Here is a 21217-nt window from a genome sequence, read left to right on the forward strand (position 1 = left end):
AGATATGGTCCCTGTTCTCAAGGAATTTACAGTTTAACAAGAGAAAGATCTCAGAAAAATGAAAGTCTCTCTGTCAATAACAGCCTCTCCTTGGTATTTATTGATAAGTGTATATGAAAACACAAGCAATAAAAAAAGTGTGTGTGTATATATATATACATATTTGACTTCAACACTGAGAAAAAAGCAAAGCAAAATGCTACCCAATTGGAATTCTAACAAAAAAATTGATTCTCTATTTTTATAATAATTCTAACATTTATTAAGCAATTACTAAACACCAACTATTCTGTTATAAGGTGTATCCAGAGGGTTCACATATATTATCTCATTTAATCCTCACAACTCTTGGAAGAAAATAGGGTCATTGCTTTTTTTTTTTTTTTTTTTTTGAGACAGAGTCTCACTCTGTCACTCAGGCTGGAGTGCAGTGGTGTGATCATTGCAACTCCTCCTCCCAAGTTCAAGCAATTTCATGCATCAGCCTCCGGAGTAGCTGGGATTACAGGCATGCGCCACCACACCCGGCTAATGTTTGTATTTTCAGTAGAGACGGGGTTTCACCATTGCTGGCCAGGCCGGTCTCAAACTCCTGACCTCAAGTGATCTGCCCACCTCAGCTTCGCACAGTGCTGGGATTACATGTGTGAGCCACCGCACCCAGCCAGTAATTCCATTTTTAGAGAAAGTGAAACAAAATTGAAGAAGACAAATAGCTAGTCTCAATTTACCCAGGTGGTGAATGCCAAAGACAAGAACCAACTGGAACTTTCTGGTCCCAAAGTCATATTTAACTGCCACCTTCGTGTCTCACTGCGTAATTGGGGGCCAGTAAAACCGATTTTAGGAAAGAACTAGCATGCCAAGACTTTTCTTCCAAGTCTGTGTACCACTATAAACTCCTTCCCAGCTGTGTGTGCCCTGCTTCTCTCTTCCAGACACATTTGTACCAGAAAATGAGCCTTCCTGGAAACAGAACATACACAGTCAGGCAGATATTTGACCATTTCCCCAGTCCCCTGCTGTTGAAAAACTGCTATCACATTCTCTTTTGGATGGAGACTTCTAACTTTCTCCCTTTTTCATACTTAATTCTAAAATGAATCAGTGTCCCCACTAGAATTAGCAGTGTCATATTAAATTAGAACAAAAAAATTGGATGTGAGAATCTAAGCTTAGCTTCTATACTACAATTTACAGCAGCCAAAAGCCTGCCAGAAGCCAAATACATTTCTGGATGTGTTATCTTCATCCTGAGCCCTTCCAGAGCCTCACTCCAGGTCACTGCAGGTCAAACCCCCAGCCACTCTAACACACGCCTGTGTACCTTGTTAAGCGGTTATTCCTCATTTGTTCCTTAAACTGCAGAGACTGAGTTTCCCCAGCCTCTCCCTTTACTTTATGAAGAGACTCCAGAGTAAACCATTGTTTCCATTGCTCTTTACAATCCTTGACCTCTGGACACAATCAGAAAATCCTGACTAAAGGGCCCCACTTGCAAAGAATGAGTAAACAATTTTATGCCTTTCCTCTATTTGGCTTTCCTCCAAGAGGAAAGGTTGACCCCAGAACAATTTCCTGTTCCTAGATTATGTGAAGATCTTTAATTATACAACTTTAGACACATGTTGGTATATTTTCATCACACTCTGTTCAATGGGGAGAGAACTATTAATATTCTTACAAGCAAAAGTGCATTTGTGTATATACATAAGAAAAGCACATGAGATTTCTCTATCAGAATAGAGGTTATCAGGCCGGGCACAGGGGCTCATGCCTGTAATCCCAGCTCTTTGAGAGGCCAAGGCAGGTGGATCACCCGAGGTCAGGAGTTCAAGACCAGCCTGGCCAACAGGCAAAACCCCCGTCTCTACTAAAAATGCAAAAATTAGCCCGGTGTGGTGGCGCATGCTTATAGTCCCAGCTACTTGGGAGGCTGAGGCAGGAGAATTGCTTGAACCCAGGAGGCAGAGGTTGCAATGAGCTGAGATTGTGCCACTGCACTCCAGCCTGAGCGACAGAATGAGACCCTGTCTCAAAAAAAAAAAAAAATTGAGGTTCTCGATTTTTCATTTATTTGAAGATAGCATGGAATTCTATTAAATAAAAAAATGATTTGTAGAAGAAAGATCTCTTCCAATTGAAAAGTGATTTTTGAGTACATAATTTATATTCAGTTCTGTGCTAAGTATCATGTGGGGTGGTCTATTACGTGGACCAGTGGACTAGGTATTATGTGGATCTGTAAACAGATGTGCAAAAGGAATCAAAATCTCAAACCTCAAGGGTTTTGGCTGAAATTCAAGCACAGCATGCTGAGCCATCTCCGAAGAAGAACCCAAGTAAATTTCTGTGAATGTTTTTCTTATCAGCTCTTCTAAAAAGATGTAACTCTAAAACCTAAGGAAACATTCACGATGTCAGGGAGTTTCCCTGAGAAGCGGAGATTTACCTCAGAGTTCTGCTGATGGCAAGCCTTGCTGATATCTCGACTTCTGCTGTTGGAAATGCATTGCAAGTGATGCTTAGCTTCCAGAACCCTTCTAAGCAGACATTGTTCAGCAATTCTTTCTTTGCAACTACTTTTTCATTGTGACTTTTCATGTCACCACATCAATCATTCTGGATCAAAAGATTCTATTTTTTATCCAGAATACCCATTTCAAAGGTGACTTTTCTCTGGGCATGGCAGTTACTTATTTGAATATGCCCCATAAAGGAGTCTTCCTGTCCACCAGACCCGGCGACTATAATAATCATAAATTCTTTGTAAGTTGTGTACATCATTAAAAAAAAATTACGTGTTCAGTGACATCATATATATTAGCACCTTTATTCTGCTGATTATACTTTCAAAAGATTCTCAGATGTGAGTTCTATAAAGGAAATCTGGGTACTATTTATTTATTCATTCAATAGTGTGAACAGTTTTTATTTTATTCTAAAGCTTTTTTTCATAAACACCTCATTTGGAAAATAATCATTTTTCATTTCAGCGTTTTTGTATAAAAAGTCCAAAACTCCAAAATTTTATTCCAATTTAAAATCACAGGCTTAAATAATCTACATAGCTGATCATGCTAAAAGATAAACAGAAAAACATATCTAATATACCTAATGCAATAATAAGTAAAATTCTTTTCAATTCAAAATCTAAACAGCGTATCTCCTGGACCTTATCCTAGTGTGTGGTTTGCTTTACCATGGCTTCTTACTTTATCATAAGAGAGTTCTTTGCTGTTTCAGAGTTTTTTATTTTCTTTCATTTCAGATGCTGGATTATGAACAAGCACCTAATATTCAGCTTAGTATCGGAGTTAAAAACCAAGCTGATTTTCACTACTCCGTTGCTTCTCAATTCCGAATGCACCCAACCCCTGTGAGAATTCAAGTTGTTAATGTGAGAGAAGGACCTGCATTTCATCCAAGTGCTATGGCTTTTAGTGTGCGGGAAGGAATAAAAGGAAGTTCCTTATTGAATTATGTGCTTGGCACATATACAGCCATAGATTTGGACACAGGAAACCCTGCAACAGATGTCAGGTACTGCAAATATTTTCTTCATGTTCTATGGTTCTATCCAGTGTTAATTCATGTAGCATGTGCTAATATATGTTGGTTGTAATACTTTTGGAGGGCTTTTTTGCTTTTATTATTCCTTTGATTTAAAAGACTATTAGAGCATTTGAAATCTTAGAATTTTAAGTGTTTTAGAGGCTTCAATAATGTAAGGGCTCCAACTAGTTATAAAAGTAATTGTGTCCAGTGAGTAATTGTAAGATCAAAGAGCCTCCTAAATTACTCCATAAGTCTTTTTGATCTTTTGTGGCCAGTTTGTTCTACCCTGGACCGGGGCCGATTAAGCCATATTGTGGGCAATAAGACACCATAAAAGTTGAGTCACTGCTTGTTTTCTTAAACCTGTGTTACTGTGACTTAGAGACTAATTTAAATCCTCTGCTTAATCTAAGAGAAAAAACACAATCATAGAAGCTAAAAATAGTGTTTTAGAAAATTGATAGGCATAGGGAGAGTCAGAAGAGGAGAAATAAAAAGATAGTATTGGGGCACTAGGTACCTAGATTATATGTGAATTAGAACAGTGTAAAATATTCTGGAAATAACCACAGTGAAGTACACAGGTCTTCTCTATATCCTGCCCTTCTCTATCTCCTTTTCTTCTTCCCAATATTCTTAAACGAAGTCTACTGACTTATAAGTTACTTTGATGTTCACAGTTTTAGTTATTAAATCAGTTAACAAATTGACAGACGCAAAAAAACCTGTGAAGTCTGCCAGGATGGGTGGAGGTAAAAGCAGTTCAGATAAAGGAACTGAAGACTTGAAATTGTGCCTGGTAGAGACCAGATCTTCTTCCAGTGAGGTCAAGCACTTTAAATCTATCATCTGTAACAAGGTCCAGATAGACACACTGAACAGAGGATACCACAAGCCCCCAACAGGCTATCAGTGAGGTGCTCTGAAATCAACATAGCTGAAAAGCCACAAAAAAAATCCTAAGTATACCACATACGAAAATAAATAAGCAATATGTGTTTCTGAAAATGAATAAAGGATGTTTTACATTGCTATGATTTAATAAATAGAGCTGAAATAAACTCATACATTTTATTAACAATTATCCTAGGAGCCAGAAGAGTAAAAATGATGAAATTTTAAAACTTACAGACCTGTATATTAATGTATATATCATTGAATTTTTATTGATATATATATACTTTTTATAAACCAAGGCAATCATCACTATAAAACATAAAAACACAATATTAAAGTTTGCCACATTGTAGCTCTTACATGATTTAAAAGTACTAACTTTCATAAAAGCATGATAATGAACTTTTTTATTTAAAAACAGATATATCATAGGGCATGATGCAGGCAGCTGGTTAAAAATTGATTCAAGAACTGGTGAGATACAATTTTCTAGAGAATTTGATAAGAAGTCAAAATATATTATCAATGGGATATACACAGCAGAGATCCTGGCTATAGATGGTAAGAAAATTTATTTTCAGTATTTTAAGAAAACTAGTACTATTATATTAAATATTATGTTATTCTAATGCTGATATTTGAGTGACTCAGACATTTTTAATGGTGTATGCAAGACTTATAGAAAGCCCTAAACACCTTAAATCAAGAATTGAAGTCAGTTAAAATCATAATTTACACTTAAGCCATAGTTTATTTCATCCACTTCCAAAAATGAGTTGTATATGGCTTACAGCATAAAAGTTAAAATATAATTCATCTTCTGATTATGACTTTGTCTCTTGAGTATGGCTAATCTCACTTGTAGGGTATGTTGGGAATGTTTACTTAAAGTAAGGGCTACATGCTCTACAAAGTTCATTTGGGGATCACCTTGTGGGAAGGCAATGTCTCCAAGAATACAATTATTTTAGAGCCATTAAAACTGAACTACACTGAGAAGCTTGTGTGAGTGTTGCTTGATTAGACATATTTCCAAAGTAAGATGCTATGGACCAAGAAAGCACAGATTATTCCAAATATAAGATCCATATTAAAAGTCATAAATACAGATGCACTGACTTAACTTGTAAGCGAGCCACTTCTCACATGGGTAAATCAGTTAAGCAGTCCTCTTGGTGAGCAGCAACAGGATTTGTTTATTTATCAATAGTTAATGATTCTATGAAGCAGTGCCTAGGAAACCAGCTGCTATAGAACAAAACAAGAGACAAAGGTCAGGAACCACGAAGGAAGGGGAAAGACAGGCGTCCAAGATACATGCCTAATGTAAGACAGATACTGTAGGTTTGCATTGAGTTTATAGCTGACCTTTCCAGTATCAAAACAAAAATAAAGATAAAGAAGCAGCACAAAATTCAAAAAGAAACCATGATAAAACCAAACCAACTGTCATCCGTACAACCTGGGCTTCATCCTGTGACGGGTAAATTTTAACGCTTCGGTCAGTTTTATAAATAACATTGTCTTATTTATTATCAGTATTCTGGAAGATCTAATTTGAAAATGGATTCTAACCATGTTGATTGCACCCTATGTTTGCATATTGGTCATATGTGAAAAATCTTCAAATGCTAGAATAAATAATTAGTCATTCCAAGCAAATAAAGAGAGAGAAAGTGTTGTCAAAATGTACCAAGAGAAATCCAGAAACAAAGCTGATTGTTTATTCACCTAAGCAGAGTGTCTGCACTGGCACAGAGCTATCTGAATGGTTGGAATAAGTTTGCTTCAGCACACACCATCATCAGGTGAAGAGACAGACCTCTATGCAGAGCAAACTTTATTGGGAAGCAAACACTATAAGCAATAGCTTGAGCTTCGGTTGCCGATCACAAGGTAATAGAAGAGCTACCAAAGATCAAAGAATGACAAATAAAACAATCTGTGGAATAATCTGATGCCTCTCTAATGAGAAGCTAAGTGAAATCGACATCTTTCATCTAGTAAAAACAAGTCCAATGCTGAATAGGGTATATAAACATATTATAGAAAATCATATAGACTATAGGTAGGCTCTCAGTTTATTCTCGTTCAGTTACCTCAATGACTACTACTTAGGCACACAGAAAACATCTGTAAAAGGAATTTATTGCTTTCTCAGAAAAGGACCTAGTAAGGTACCCCAGAGATGACAACGTTCTAGTTTAAAGGTGAGAAAGCTAAGATTCTTTTCAAGTTAAAAGCAAGCAAAAAAATTCTTATTCGCTGTAACAGAACATAGAGTAGAAAAGTGGACTAAAAAGCTCCTGGACTCCTAATCTTTAGTCTTTGGCCCTTTCTGATTAATTATACTATCCAAAAACTTGTTTCAAGTGGATTAGGGAAAAATCTAATAGACTTATATTTGTTTTCAGAAACGCCATTTCAGAAAGAAATAGCATGTAACAGATGCAATTAAAATAAACAGTGAGCACAGAAGAAAAACACAAACAAGTATTTATTTCAGCTGTGGTTATTTCTACAAACACAGGACTCAGTGAGCATCCTGAATGGAGGTCCATAACTGACCTGGGGGTCTAATTTATGGGAACAGGGTGAGATTAGAAAGCAGTAAACCTTCTCTGAGGAAGAACATTTGATTTTGCACCTTAGGATGTGTCAGAATTAGCAAAATGAAATGAGGGTGGAAAACATTTTAGGAAGGGTGAAAAGAATGTGCCAGAGTCCAGAGTAAAAAAAGAAACTTGTTTAAAGAACTCAAGAGAAGCAGTGTGGCTGGAAGGTAGCACACAAAGGGAAGAGTGACTTTGGGTCACTGAAGCGGGCAGGAATCTGTCAAGCCTCCCAAGTCACATATATGTTTCCTACAAGTTCCATGGCATCATCAGGGGATATGAGAAAGAGTTTTCTCCCTAACACCATTTACCTCAACACCGATGACACTTACTCTTTCAGATGGCTCTGGAAAAACAGCTACAGGAACCATATGTATTGAGGTTCCTGATATCAATGATTATTGTCCAAACATTTTTCCTGAAAGAAGAACCATCTGCATTGACTCTCCATCAGTCCTTATCTCTGTTAATGAACATTCTTATGGGTCTCCGTTTACTTTCTGTGTTGTTGATGAGCCACCAGGAACAGCTGACATGTGGGATGTCAGATCAACAAATGGTAAGTGAAACGTAAGCTTGCTTTTTGGACTTTAAGTCCAAAAGCAAAACAATTACCAAAAAATGTGGCAAGTCACTTAATAAAACATTCTACTTCTGTTTCCACAGTTCTTGCCATATTAACATTAAATGAAAAAAATATTTCATGTACACAGAGGATATTTGATAAAATTTTGAACTGAAATGAAATGAGTCAAAATGTTTCATTAATATTTAATTTACAAATAGTAGTAGATAAATACCAGTTTACCCTTCATTTTGAGTAGGTAAAACATTAAACCAATATTTATTTAGTTTAAAATAAACAGAACCCTTAACAAACTCATCAATTAAGAATGTCACAATTCCCTATTCTGAATAAATTCAGACAAATCACATAAATGTCTCTGAAACTCATATATCCCATAGATACATTTAAACATTTACTACTCACTTAGGAGCACATAAAATCAATTAAATTGTTTTTAACAGTAACTATGAGTTCAGACTTATTTTTAAGGGTAAAAATTTAAATCCAAATTGCTCAGTATTAGAGGAATGATTAAACAAACAATAGTACATATTATTAAGATGTGCTAATATACAGCCATTAAAATTAGAATTATGCTAAGTATGTAGATACAAAAGAATGCATAAACCAAAGAAAGTAAAGTGAAAAACAGATCACGAAGTTGTATATGTATGTATCTTGACTATAACTACATACAATTGAACGGCTGACATCGATAAAAATTAAGAATAAATTTCAGATAACATAACATTTTATCTACCTTGGGTTCTTTTTCCTAAAACGTTAAGTGCATAATAAAAAAGAAAATGCTATGAGAGGATCTCATTTGGGCAAAGATAGCTCCCCAATCTCACATTCATTTGGGGCTACAGGGAAAATCTCATGGGCTAGTCGGTGGCCATCAGACTACAGAGCCCAGGGTGAGAGGAAATACTTCCCACCTCTTTAAGGTCACCAAGGCCCTCTATTTACAGGATGGAGAAACCCTAAAATAAGGTGGAGAAAATACCACCAATAAAGACTTGGTCAAAGTAAGAAATTAGGCAATTTGTTTTTACCATCAAACCTTTAGCTCTTTTCAACAAAACCACTTTAATATTTTTTAAAGTTAATCATGTTAAAGCAATTCCATTAATATCAAGTCAACTCTGAATTCACCATCTCCTATAAAGCTCAATAGCCCATTCATAAACAATAATAATTGCTAACCACTTTTTTCCTCATTCGGATCCTAGATATTATGATTACACATGTAAGAAAGAATGTTCTGCATGGAGGTATAATATTATAGCTATTACAGGTTTGCCAATAAAAAATATAACCACACTGGAGATGATATTCCTAGAGACCTGTTTCAATGCTTGCTGGTGTTTTAGAACAGAATAAACTTCACTTAATGTGCTGTGGCATTGTCTTATCTCATTTTTACCTTGTGCACAGGTTAGATTTTGGTGGACATAGCTGGCTTGCCATCTAGCTAACTGAGGATAATAAACCATCATAATAAAAAATATTGTGTGCTATGGATCAATCAGTTACTATTCATGGTTTAGCTGTAAATTTAATCATCTCTTAACACTCCTTGTATTAATAAATAAATTCCAATGAATATTTTAGACAATATGTTTTATAAAAATTCATAGGCAATGATAGCACAAAGAATTAGGAGACTTTGAACAATTTTAAATGAAAGGGCAACAATTTTGAGTAAGATATGTATAATCAGTCTTAAGGAGGGTATTGTGTAAACTGTAATCCTAAATAGAAGACTTCTAATATTTTCTTTCAGCTCAATATTATTTATTCATTGGGCAAATATGTATTGAATGTATATTATATGCCAATTACTGTTGCTCTGGAAAGATGCAGCAAGGTCCTTGCCTGCATTGTAGAAGTAGCAATCCAGCAGTAAGCAATACTTATTTAAAAATTAGTTATAAATGTTAAAAAAAAAGAAAGAAAGAAAAGAAAAAAAGGCCAGGCAGAATGGCTCATGTTTGTAATCCAAGCACTTTAAGAGGCCAAGGCAGGTGGATTGCTGGAGCCCAGGAGTTCAAGACCACCCTGGGCAATATGGCAAAACCCCGTCTCTACTAAATGTATAGATATTAGCCAGGCATGGTGCCACACGCCTGTAGTCCCAGCTTCTCAGGAGACTGAGGTGGGAGAATCACTTAAACCTAGGAATCCAGGGCTGCAGTGAGTCATGTTCGTGCCACTGCACTCCAGCCTGGGCAATAGGAATGAGACTGTGTCTCAAAAATAACAAGAATAATAATAATAATAAATTAAATAAATGTTGAAAAAAAGTACAAGGTGCTTTATGACTAAGAAAGCATGAAAAATCTAGTGTTTTAAGTCAATGTTTGGTATTAGGGAGAGTTAACCACCCCCCTAGCCCACCAAGGAATTTCCATTTATTTTCTGTTTCCTCTCTTCCATTTCAGCTACCTCAGCAATCCTTACGGCTAAGCAGGTTTTATCTCCAGGATTCTATGAAATCCCAATCCTGGTGAAGGACAGCTATAACAGAGCATGTGAATTGGCACAAATGGTGCAGTTATATGCCTGTGATTGCGATGACAACCACATGTGCCTGGACTCTGGTGCCGCGGGCATCTACACAGAGGACATAACTGGTGACACGTATGGGCCTGTCACTGAAGACCAAGCTGGAGTTTCAAATGTTGGTCTTGGACCAGCAGGGATTGGCATGATGGTTCTGGGCATCCTGCTACTGCTTTGTAAGTACTCAGTTAAATCCTTCTTTTCAATAGTTCTTCAAAATAGGGCTGTTACGAGGCTCACTGGGATGGTTAGGTTCATGGAGCCATTTCTTTTTGGTATCTCTAGCAATTTTTGAGTGCCTTAGAAATAAACAATGGGACTGACAAGTATATGCGCTTAATCCACATTGATAACTAAGAAAGCCTAGGGTGAGTGACAGTCCTAAAAATGGGAAACACATGCAAATCACTACATATACTACCTAAAAGCACAAAACAAATCCCATCATGGAAATTTCCTTAAAATGCTTTAAGAGTAGAGAGGCAGAAGCAATTAAGTCAATGTGGAAAAGTTAGGACAATCTTTTTGGAAAAGTGGATTTTGAGGTGAGCCTGAAAAGCTGAGGATTCTTTTTTCTTTTTCTTTTTCTTTTCCTTTTTCTTTTTCTTTTTCTTTTTCTTTTTTTTTTTTTTTTTTTTTTTTTTTGAGATGGAATCTTGCTCTATCGCCCAGGCTGGAGTGCAGTGGCGCAACCTCGGCTCACTGCAACTTCTGCCTCCCGGGTTCAAATGATTCTCCTGCCTCAGCCTCCCGAGTAGCTGGGACTACAGGTGCCCACCACCACGACTGGCTAATTTTTGTACTTTTAGTAGAGACGGGGTTTCACCGTGATAGCCAGGATGGTCTCGAACTCCTGACCTCATGATCCACCCGCCTTGGCCTCCCAAAGTGCTGGGATTACAGGCATGAGCCACTGCACCCTGCTGAGGATTTCTTTTAAAGGAGGATGATGTCTAAGGAAATTTGAAAGGTAATCAAAGACAAAAAAAAAAAAAAAACCACACACACAAACAAAAGGGAGCAAGATATGGAAGAGCATAGCACACCTAGGAAGCAGAGAGGCTAAAAGGGGGTCTGGGAGCCAGCATGGAGGCATGTTCATGACACACCAGGCATTCTGGGCTTCAGTACAATGGCACAGAAGAGTTGATGAGGGCTGATGAGCGCAGGTGACCCTGCGGTAGGAAGCAAGTAGAAGAGACTAGAACAGAGAATTAGCCTCTGGGCTCTGGGTGAGTGCCTAAACTAAGACTGTTCACAGAAGTGCAAAGATCACCAAACAAAAATTTCCCAAAAAGGGCCTTCCTTTCCCCATAGAGTTTTTTTAAACATATAGATCCTCAGAGGAAGAATACTTCATACATTTTAGGTTGCCCTTGCAATATTTAGGTTTCATGGGGATCAAAAGCTGGGTTCTAAAATTAAAGAGAAGTAAATTTGTCAAACTGTATTGTTGCTATGTTTTCAGGGATGAGCACTAATTAAAATGTAATCATTTCAAGGCATAAAAAATAACAGCTGACTTTTGGTGAGGATTTCTTTTTTGAAATAATCTGTGAGGTTTCAAAGCTATGCAAAGATCATAAGTGATTCTCACAATGATATTAGACACATTTTCCCAGAATATAACTCTACAGCAATTGAGTAGTGGTTTCAGGTAAGCTTTGAGTTAGTGGTTCTCAACCCTAGTGGTACATAAGAATTAGTTAAAGGTCTTCCAAAATTACTCATACTAGAGTCATACTCAAGATGAGACCAAGCATCAGCATGTTCAAGCCCTTTGGTGAGACTAATGTGCAGTTCAGGGCTAAAAACCCAGTGCCAGCTGCATTTCCAGAAGGTTAGCACTAAGAATTTCAAGACTTTTTCCTGACCCAGTCAAAGAAAGCATGAGAGTTGTTCAACTGATGGATTGTAGAATAGGAGAGGAATACCCCTATGGACACTTGTTTTCAATGGAGAAGCCCATGGTCTATTTTAGGAGAGAGGGGGCAGTGTGATGGTAGTGGGAGGGATCTGAGCCCAAACCTATGTTCCCAAAGGGCCTCAAATTGGTGCTTTTGATGTTAGCTCCAAATGAGATTACACATACAGTAATTGTATTGGGTATGTGCTAAAAACACTTCATTTCATTTATTAGATAGTGCCTTTGTTAGAGTTCATGCCTGCAATGGTACATGATCCAGCTCACATTTAAATTCACAGAAATATAGAATAGGCGGAACAATGGCCTAGGGGCTACCAATTCTAGTTTTAGTCCTTTTCCAGAAAATGCTATGGAAATGTATAACTTGACCTTTCACTGTTCATAGTGCAGATGGCAAAATTGCCAAATTAATTGTTGTAATAAGACTAAAGCTGATTTTGCAACTTTGATAGTCTTTTCTTTTGTATCTGTTTTTAATTTTTAATTTTTGTGGGTACATAATAGGTGTACATATTTATCGGGTACATTAGCTGCTTTGATACAGGCATGCAATGTGAAATAATCACATCCTGGAGAATGGGGCATCCATCCCCTCAAGCATTTATCCTTCTATTCTTTATCTTTAATTAACCCACTTAGTAAAATGCATGCCATGCTAGAGAATTAGGAAAGTATGAAAAGCAACTAGAGTGGGCCCAAAGAACTAAACAGAGTGTATTCTAGAATCTTAGAAAACTTAAGCAGTGTCTATATTTGTGGATTAAAATATAGAATTGAGGTGATTATTAGGGTAACAAGAAACACTTGGATAGCTAAACATTTTTGATAGCTTCAATTTTTCATTATAGTCTATAAACAAAGTCTTAAAATAATTGTAAATATCTCCATTAAATTTAGTGAGTATTATTTGACTTCTATTTTAAGTGTAACTGTAATAAGGATTGAAGATAGGTCCTATCTCCAGGTCCTATAGCTGAATCCTGTATTCAATCCTCTTGATAACATATATTCATGATGCGTTTAACTTACATGTATGTGTGCATCTGCCCCAACCAGCTCAAGAGTCTTAGACTAAAGACGACCTTACTTTCCTAATCTGTCAGCAAAGAAATTCAATTACCTGATCGCAAACTCCTTGCCATCTAGCGCTAAAGTTCTATGTGATTTGGTGGTGTTGTATTTATAAACTTGGATATGTATACTCAATCCCCTAAAGGAAAAAAATGAGATTTTCTTACATATATTTGTATTTTTGTTCTAAATATACTGCCACCAAATGCTCCCCAAAATGATTCATCCAGTGACTTCCTAAACCGAGCAATTTGTGTTAACTCGACATTGTCACTTTCTTGGGCAGTGGCTCCACTCTTGCTGCTCCTGTGTTGCTGCAAACAGAGACAGCCAGAAGGCCTGGGAACAAGATTTGCTCCTGTGCCTGAGGGCGGAGAAGGAGTGATGCAGTCTTGGAGAATTGAAGGGGCCCATCCCGAGGACAGGGTAAGTGGACTGTCACTCTCCAGAGAAGTGTGGATTTTCAGTGGAAATTGAGCATGTCTTAACAATTACATGCTGCACAAAAATGAACAGATATCAGTTTTTAAATGTTTAACATAAAGCGTTTGTTTTTAAAAAGTTTATTTTTCTTTTCAGGATGTGTCAAATATATGTGCACCCATGACAGCCTCAAATACCCAGGATCGGATGGATTCCTCTGGTCAGTAGACACCAAAATCTGTTTTTCCTTTTAAATTTTTCAAAATTATTCAACCAGACCAACTTCATGTAAAAGTACCTTATGGAAAAGTCTGTCAATCTCTTTGGGTGACAGTATAATTAGAGGGAATGTGACCTGTTTGAAGTAGCCACTTTTTTTTTCTATCTGAAACTACAGACAGTGAAGTATGCCACAGCAGTTAAAAGAGCAAACTCTGGAAGCAGAATGCTTGGGTTTGATTCCCAGCTCTGCCACTTGCTTAAGGGTTGCATATCTTTTATCTGAAATGCATAGGACCATGAGTTTGAGTTTGGCTCAAACTTTTTGTGCCATGATGATCAAAAAGTTTCAGACTTAGGAGCATTTTGGATTCTTGATTATTGGATTTGGGATGCTCAACCCGTAGTAATATGTCCTTAGTCAAGACATTTAACCTCACTGGGACTCAGTTTCCTTATATTTAAAATTGAGCTTATGATAGTACCTACTTTAAAGTGTTGCTGTGAGGAGTAAATCATACATATTACATATGTAATATATAATACATACATATATTGTATAGATTATTTTATTATATATAACATACATGTGTATGTGTGTCTATATATATACACACACACATATATAAGTGTGTATATATACATATATCACAAAATATACGTTAGAGTAGTGCCTGGCACAGAGTACATGCTACTGTAGTAATTATTTATAATACAAGCTGTTTTTTTTTAAAGAGCTAAAGAAAAGGCAGCAAATGTACTCTAATAATACACTGAATAACTTTTCTTAACTTCAGACAAGCTTTTGCCTCAAAAGAGTGTCGTAAACTCTCCTATCTTACCAGCCCCACGCATATCTAACAATACTGAACACACTACGTAGCTATATGGCAATGATTGCACCAAATAGAGAGGGTGCTTAATTCTGCAGTGCACGTGAGCTTTCTCTGATGGTTCCTTAGTATCCCAAGCTTGGCCCTTTGTATGCAAAGAAACTCGGTGACTGAACATCCCTGTGAGCCCAGCTCCATCCTGTTCCGGAGTGCAGGAGGACTATGAGCTCATTTTCTGCAATCACGCCGCTGGCCTTGCTTTGGAGGGCTCCCGGCTGGATCAAGCCCGCAGCAGCCACGGCGGGAACGGGCGCCTGCTTGTAGTTCTCTTGGCAAGTTCTACACCTTTAAGTCTAGGGCGAAGTCTGTGCAAATGTGGGAAGGCCACGTCCCACCACTGACTCCCTCTGTGTAATTAATTTACTTTTATTTGGTCAACAAGCCTGGAGATGTATCGGTGTAACTTGTATCGCTCTTTGTCAGCTTTTTAGCGCCTACGCCTTGCCGGGTGGTGGTGGCACCGCAGATGGCGGCGGCAGCGTTTTAGGCAGATGCGCGCTGCAGGCAACTCCAGCGCTGTTAAACCAACATCCTCCCTTTTCAGAAATCTACACCAACACCTATGCAGCCGGGGGCACGGTGGAAGGAGGTGTATCGGGAGTGGAGCTCAACACAGGTATGGGGACAGCCGTTGGCCTCATGGCCGCAGGGGCCGCAGGAGCCTCAGGGGCCGCAAGGAAGAGGAGCTCTACCATGGGAACCCTGCGGGACTACGCCGACGCAGACATCAACATGGCTTTCTTGGACAGCTACTTCTCGGAGGTAATGCCCTCACAGTCACACATAAAATCGTCTTGAGATTGAATAATAATAATAGTAAAATACTCACAATGGTAGTAGGCCTCTTCGGAAATATGCTGTTATTCTCAACCCTATCCCAAACCTGAATAAAAAATATTTCATTTCTCCTTAAAACCCAAAATGCTAATTTGCCACAGGATTTCATATTCAACTGCCATAGCGCATCTTAGTACTGTGAACAAGGCCACACCCCTCATCATTCGCCACTTCCCTTTTCCATTTTTCTATCTTCTGTTTCCTTGATTCCTCACCTTGTTTCCCGTAGCAGTAGCAAAGCAGGAAAATGCTCATCAAGGGGAAAAAAAGGTGCATTTATGACCTCTGTTTTTGATGTCCTTCATGTTCTCCCGGAGCCTCCAACAGAAATGAGAAAATAAAAAGAATTGGGAACGAAAGGAGTTAAAACTCAGGAACGCAGCATCACCACAACTCGTGCTAGATTAAGACCTAGAAGATAGCTCTCCTATTCTCAGTCCAGTGACTTATCCACCAACTGACCTTCACTAAGAAAAGGGGTCCAGCAATAGCACTGCTGGGTATATATCCAAAAGAAAGGAAATCAGTATATCAAAGAAATATATGCACCCCCATGTTTACTGCAGCACTAGTCACGTAGCCAATACATGGAATCAACCTGTGTCCATCAACAGATGATTGGACTTCTAAAATGTGATTCATATACCCAATGGAATATTATTCAGCCATAAAAAATGAAATTTTGTCACTTTGCAGCAACATGGATGGAACTGGAGGACACTGTGTTAAGTGAAATATGCCAGGCACAGAAAGACTAACTTGACATGTTCTCACTCATTTGTGGAAGCTAAAAGGAAAAACCAAACTCATGGAGATAGAGAGTAGAATGATGGTTACTAGAGGCTGACAAGGGTAGTAGGGAGGGGAAACAGTGGGATGGTTAATAGGTGCAAAAATACTGTTAGAATGAAGAAGATCTAGTATTTGGTAGCACAACAGGATTACTATAGTTAACAATAATTTATTACACATTTTAAAAGAACTAAAATAGAACTAGAATTTTATCTCATATTTCAGTTGGCCTGCTTTATTCCCCATCTGTTCATACGTGAATTTCACCATTATTCTTTACCAAAAAATTGCTGAAGATGTTGTTGCAATTGTAAACTATATCTTAAAATTGGTAGTTACAAATGCTATCACAGAATGTGCATGGATAGTATCAATTATTTTAATGAGTGATTGATACCATTATTCAGTTTATTCCGTAACAACTTAACTCAGAAGTCTCTCTGAGGGATTGCTGTTATTCTTCCTTATTTTAGGGAAAAAGAAATTTCTAAGTCTGTATTTCCTTTTAATTTTAGAAAGCATATGCTTATGCAGATGAAGATGAAGGTCGACCAGCCAATGACTGCTTGCTCATTTATGACCACGAGGGAGTCGGGTCTCCCGTAGGCTCTATTGGTTGTTGCAGTTGGATTGTGGATGACTTAGATGAAAGCTGCATGGAAACTTTAGATCCAAAATTTAGGACTCTTGCTGAGATCTGCTTAAACACAGAAATTGAACCATTTCCTTCACACCAGGCTTGTATACCAATCAGTACTGACCTCCCTTTGCTCGGACCTAATTACTTTGTTAATGAGTCTTCAGGATTGACTCCCTCAGAAGTTGAATTCCAAGAAGAAATGGCAGCATCTGAACCCGTGGTCCATGGGGATATTATTGTAACTGAGACTTACGGTAATGCTGATCAATGTATGCAACCCACTACAATTATTTTTGATCCTCAGCTTGCACCCAATGTTGTAGTAACCGAAGCAGTAATGGCACCTGTCTATGATATTCAAGGGAATATTTGTGTACCTGCTGAGTTAGCAGATTACAACAATGTAATCTATGCTGAGAGAGTACTGGCTAGTCCTGGTGTGCCTGACATGAGCAATAGTAGCACGACTGATGGTTGTATGGGACCTGTGATGAGCGGCAATATTTTAGTAGGGCCAGAAATTCAAGTGATGCAAATGATGAGTCCAGACCTTCCCATAAGCCAAACCGTTGGCTCCACATCCCCAATGACATCTCGACACAGAGTAACACGATACAGTAACATACATTACACCCAACAGTAAGTGCTTTATGGTCAGTATTCTATGTGGAGACCTTGCACCTTGTAATCACCAATACATCCACCAAAAATATATAATGTACCATATATGTTAATAGTCAACAAATACTCAGATATTCTAAGGTCAATGCCATTATTTGATTATACCATTTTGAGGGTGAATATGGCTAGGCACTTTAGATAAGCCTTTTTAAAATTCTTTCTGATTTTAAATAATGTGTCAAAAAATGTGCAGAAAATGTATTGCATCCCTTGATACTGTCTAATGAATAGCACATAACTCATATTGTGAATCCTATGGGTCTTGAGGCCTGTAGAACCAATCTTGTAAACCAAGATGCCTTGTTCTTGGAAGTTACAAAAGAAGCCCTGTCTACATCCACCAGCCATATTTTTCATTAGGGAAATATTTATATTAAAATTTTTAATTGAAAAGTTGAATGAAATGTACATTCTGAAAGGAAATTGAAAAGGAACGTAGAGTATCTGTCAATATCTTTAGATATCTGAAGTCATTTGTCTCTTCAAAATATTTTTCAATATTATGCACTATTAAGCAATAGGAGATGCTTAATATAATAAGAAAAGAGTTTGCCAACTGAAAGCATCGCTGGAAATGGTTCATCAAAGAAAAATATATATTTTTATTAAACTTTATTGATTTATATGATTAACTGTAAATTAATCTAGAATAGCAAAAAAAATGACAATCCTAAAGTAGAAAGAGTTATTGGGGAAATATTAGAGTTTTCCCCACTTACAGGGAATTTTTTCCCTACTGTTGCCAATTATGTTAGAAAAATACATGAAATATGGCTTAACCAATTTCATTGACCTGAATCATAGAGCTTTCAATCGGCAACCAGATATTCTCCAAAAGCACTCTGCAGTTATTCATATATTCAACAATATTTACTTAGAAGCAACTAGGTGTTGAGTGCTAGTCTTGGCTCTGTGAATATACAGGTAAAGAAGACAGACATGGTTTCTGCCTTCATAGAGCTTCTATTCATTTCTAGACTTAAAATAAAACTCTGGGATATGGCTTTAAGTTCCTAACAACAATAATTAACCAACTATTTAAGTCCATTACCAAGTTGTGTTTCTCTTTGCAACACTACTGTTTATGTTGAATAAATAAAATGGAAACACATTGCTTACTTTTAGTAGGCATAAAGCTGACTTGAGAAAAAGAAACTCTAGCCAGGTAATTTTACCTAATTCTGTAAAATATGTATACAGTAGCAGCAATAATGTGACTGAGATAATGTAAATGAAATAAACTTATTTTCAAGGCTTAATCCTTTTGAAAGGAAATAATTGTAGTGTTTCTTGCCTATCTTTTGCTCCTTTATGAATAAAACTATTGTAGAATTTAAGTCATCTCAGATAACCTCTTACCTAGTTCTCTCATTTTCTAGACAACGAATCTAGAAATAGAGAGGTTAAATGACCACAACCAGCTAGTTGTGGTACAAAGCCTTGAACCCATTGTTCAGATACGCTAGCCAGTATGCTTTTTTATACTATAACTTCGCCAGATATGAAGAGGATCCAAACCTGCCTGTTGCATACTCTTTGCTGTTCCCTAATTGGAAGAAAAACTCTCTCTCAAAAAATTAAGTTTTAAAGTGTAAGCGCAGACCAGCTAAAACATTGTAATGCTAGAAAGTTATTTACATATTTCCTAATATTTTCCAAATTATGTGTACTGCCAGTTGCTACATCCATTTCTCACTTTAGTAAATTTTACTACTCTATAATTGATGAAATCCATGGGGTAGCTAAGGAGCATTGGTCTCATGGTGATTAAACACTCAAGCAACAACCAGCCACATAGCATCTGGCACACACTCCGTTCCGTGGCAAATCCTGACATGGATATTTCTCGCTTAAAGTTTGCATTGGATGGCTTTTGTTAAGTCAAAAACTAACATGTTGGTGAGACTGCAGAGAAAAGGGGACACTAATACAGTGTTGGTGGGATTGCAAATTAGTCTAGCTACTGTGGAAAATAGTTTGGAGAATTCTCAAGGAACTGGGAGTTGAATAGCCATTTGACCTAGCAATCCCATTACTGGGTATAAACCCAAAGAAAAATAAACTGTTCTACCAACAGGACACGTGTGCCCATGTGTTCACTGCAGTGCTATTCACAATAGCAAAAACATGGAATCAATCCAGGTGCCCATCAACAGTGGACTGGACAAAGCAAATGTGGTACATATACACCATGGACTACTATGCAGCCATAAAAAAGAATGAAGAATGAAATCACGTCCTTTGCAGCAACATGGATGCAGCTGAAGGCCATTATGCTGAGCAAATTAATGCAGGAACAGAAAACCAAATACCTTAAGTTCTCACTTATAAGTGGGAGCAAAACATTGGGTTCACATGGACATAAAGATGGAAATAATAGACACTGGGGGCTATTAGAGGAAGGAGAGAAGGAGAAGGGCAAGGGCTGAAAAACTGTCTATTGGGTACTATGCTCACTACCTGAGTGACGAGTTCGGTCATACCTCAAACCTCAGCATCATGTGATATAGCTTTGTAACAAACCTGCCCATGTATTCCTTAATTCTAAAATAAAAGTTGAAAAAGAAAAATAACAAAATAAAAAATTTTAAAAACAGGTATCTTTTTTATATAATGATTTCTATTCCTTTGGGTAGATGCCCAGTGGTGAGATTTCTGGGTTGAATGGTAGTTCTATTTTTAGTTCTTTGCAAAATCTCCATACTGTTTGAATTTTTTTTAACTACAAATGGATATGTAGGATCATACTCTTGGTATATAGAAATACATGTTGTCGTCAGAGAAATTTTTTGAGTGTATTTTAAATTACTGTTATCATTTAACATTTAAAACATGTTAAAAAATTGTAAAAATGAACTCAGTAAGTTTTCTCTTCTAGAATATAGTGATTATTTTAAATTTGGGTCTTTTTTTATATTTTAAACTGACCAAAAAAGTGGAAATCGACCTGCAAAAATAGAGTTTGCATTCTATTAGGCCAATCGTTCTAAGAATTATAAAATAGTCAAAACACTATGAGATTTAAGAAATGAAGAATAATACCAAACATTTAACTAATAGGTTACTCTTTTTTTTTTTTTTTTTTTTTTGAGACAGTCTTGCTCTGTTGCCCAGGCTGGAGTGCAGTGGCATGATTTTGACTCACTGCAACCTCCACCTCCCAGATTCAAGTGATTCTTGTGCCTCAGCCTCCCGAGTAGCTGGAACAATAGGCGTGCGCCACCAAGCCCAGCTAAATTTTTTGTATTTTTAGTAGAGGCGGATTTTTGCCATGTTGGCCAGGCTGGTCTCAAACTTCTGGCCTCAATCAATCCACCCACCTCGGCCTCCCAAAGTGCTGGGATTACAGGCGTGAGCCACCATGCCTGGCCCTGCTTACAATTTTAAAAGGAGGGTAAAACACCACTTGTGAAAAGGATAAGATAATGTTCCTGTGAGCTTTTTCTTCTCTTTGTCAATACACAAAGACTTAAAGCTGCTTCCAAAGAAAAGATTTACCTCTAATAGATGCCCTCCTCCATACTATCT

The 21217-nt window shown here is 37.4% G+C and overlaps 1 protein-coding gene across 2 annotated transcripts in view; it reads left to right on the forward strand.

The window, feature by feature from the left end:
• The window catches only part of DSG4 (desmoglein 4), a 38140-nt gene extending 19176 nt beyond the window's left edge, over window positions 1-18964 (forward strand). Inside the window, exons 9-16 of one of the 2 annotated variants that reach the window (XM_003830257.5) lie at window positions 3272-3543; window positions 4877-5016; window positions 7411-7629; window positions 10086-10382; window positions 13491-13630; window positions 13784-13847; window positions 15284-15501; window positions 16884-18964. In XM_003830257.5, coding sequence (XP_003830305.1) covers window positions 3272-3543; window positions 4877-5016; window positions 7411-7629; window positions 10086-10382; window positions 13491-13630; window positions 13784-13847; window positions 15284-15501; window positions 16884-17651 — 2118 coding nt within the window. In that variant the 3' untranslated portion in view covers window positions 17652-18964. Of the gene's footprint in view, window positions 1-3271; window positions 3544-4876; window positions 5017-7410; window positions 7630-10085; window positions 10383-13490; window positions 13631-13783; window positions 13848-15162; window positions 15502-16883 lie in introns of both variants that reach the window. The other variant, XM_003830258.4, reaches the window with a different exon arrangement.
• Window positions 18965-21217: the final 2253 nt, after the last annotated feature.

The sequence above is a fragment of the Pan paniscus genome, chromosome 17, assembly GCF_029289425.2.
Source record: "Pan paniscus chromosome 17, NHGRI_mPanPan1-v2.0_pri, whole genome shotgun sequence".
Lineage (NCBI taxonomy): Eukaryota > Metazoa > Chordata > Mammalia > Primates > Hominidae > Pan > Pan paniscus.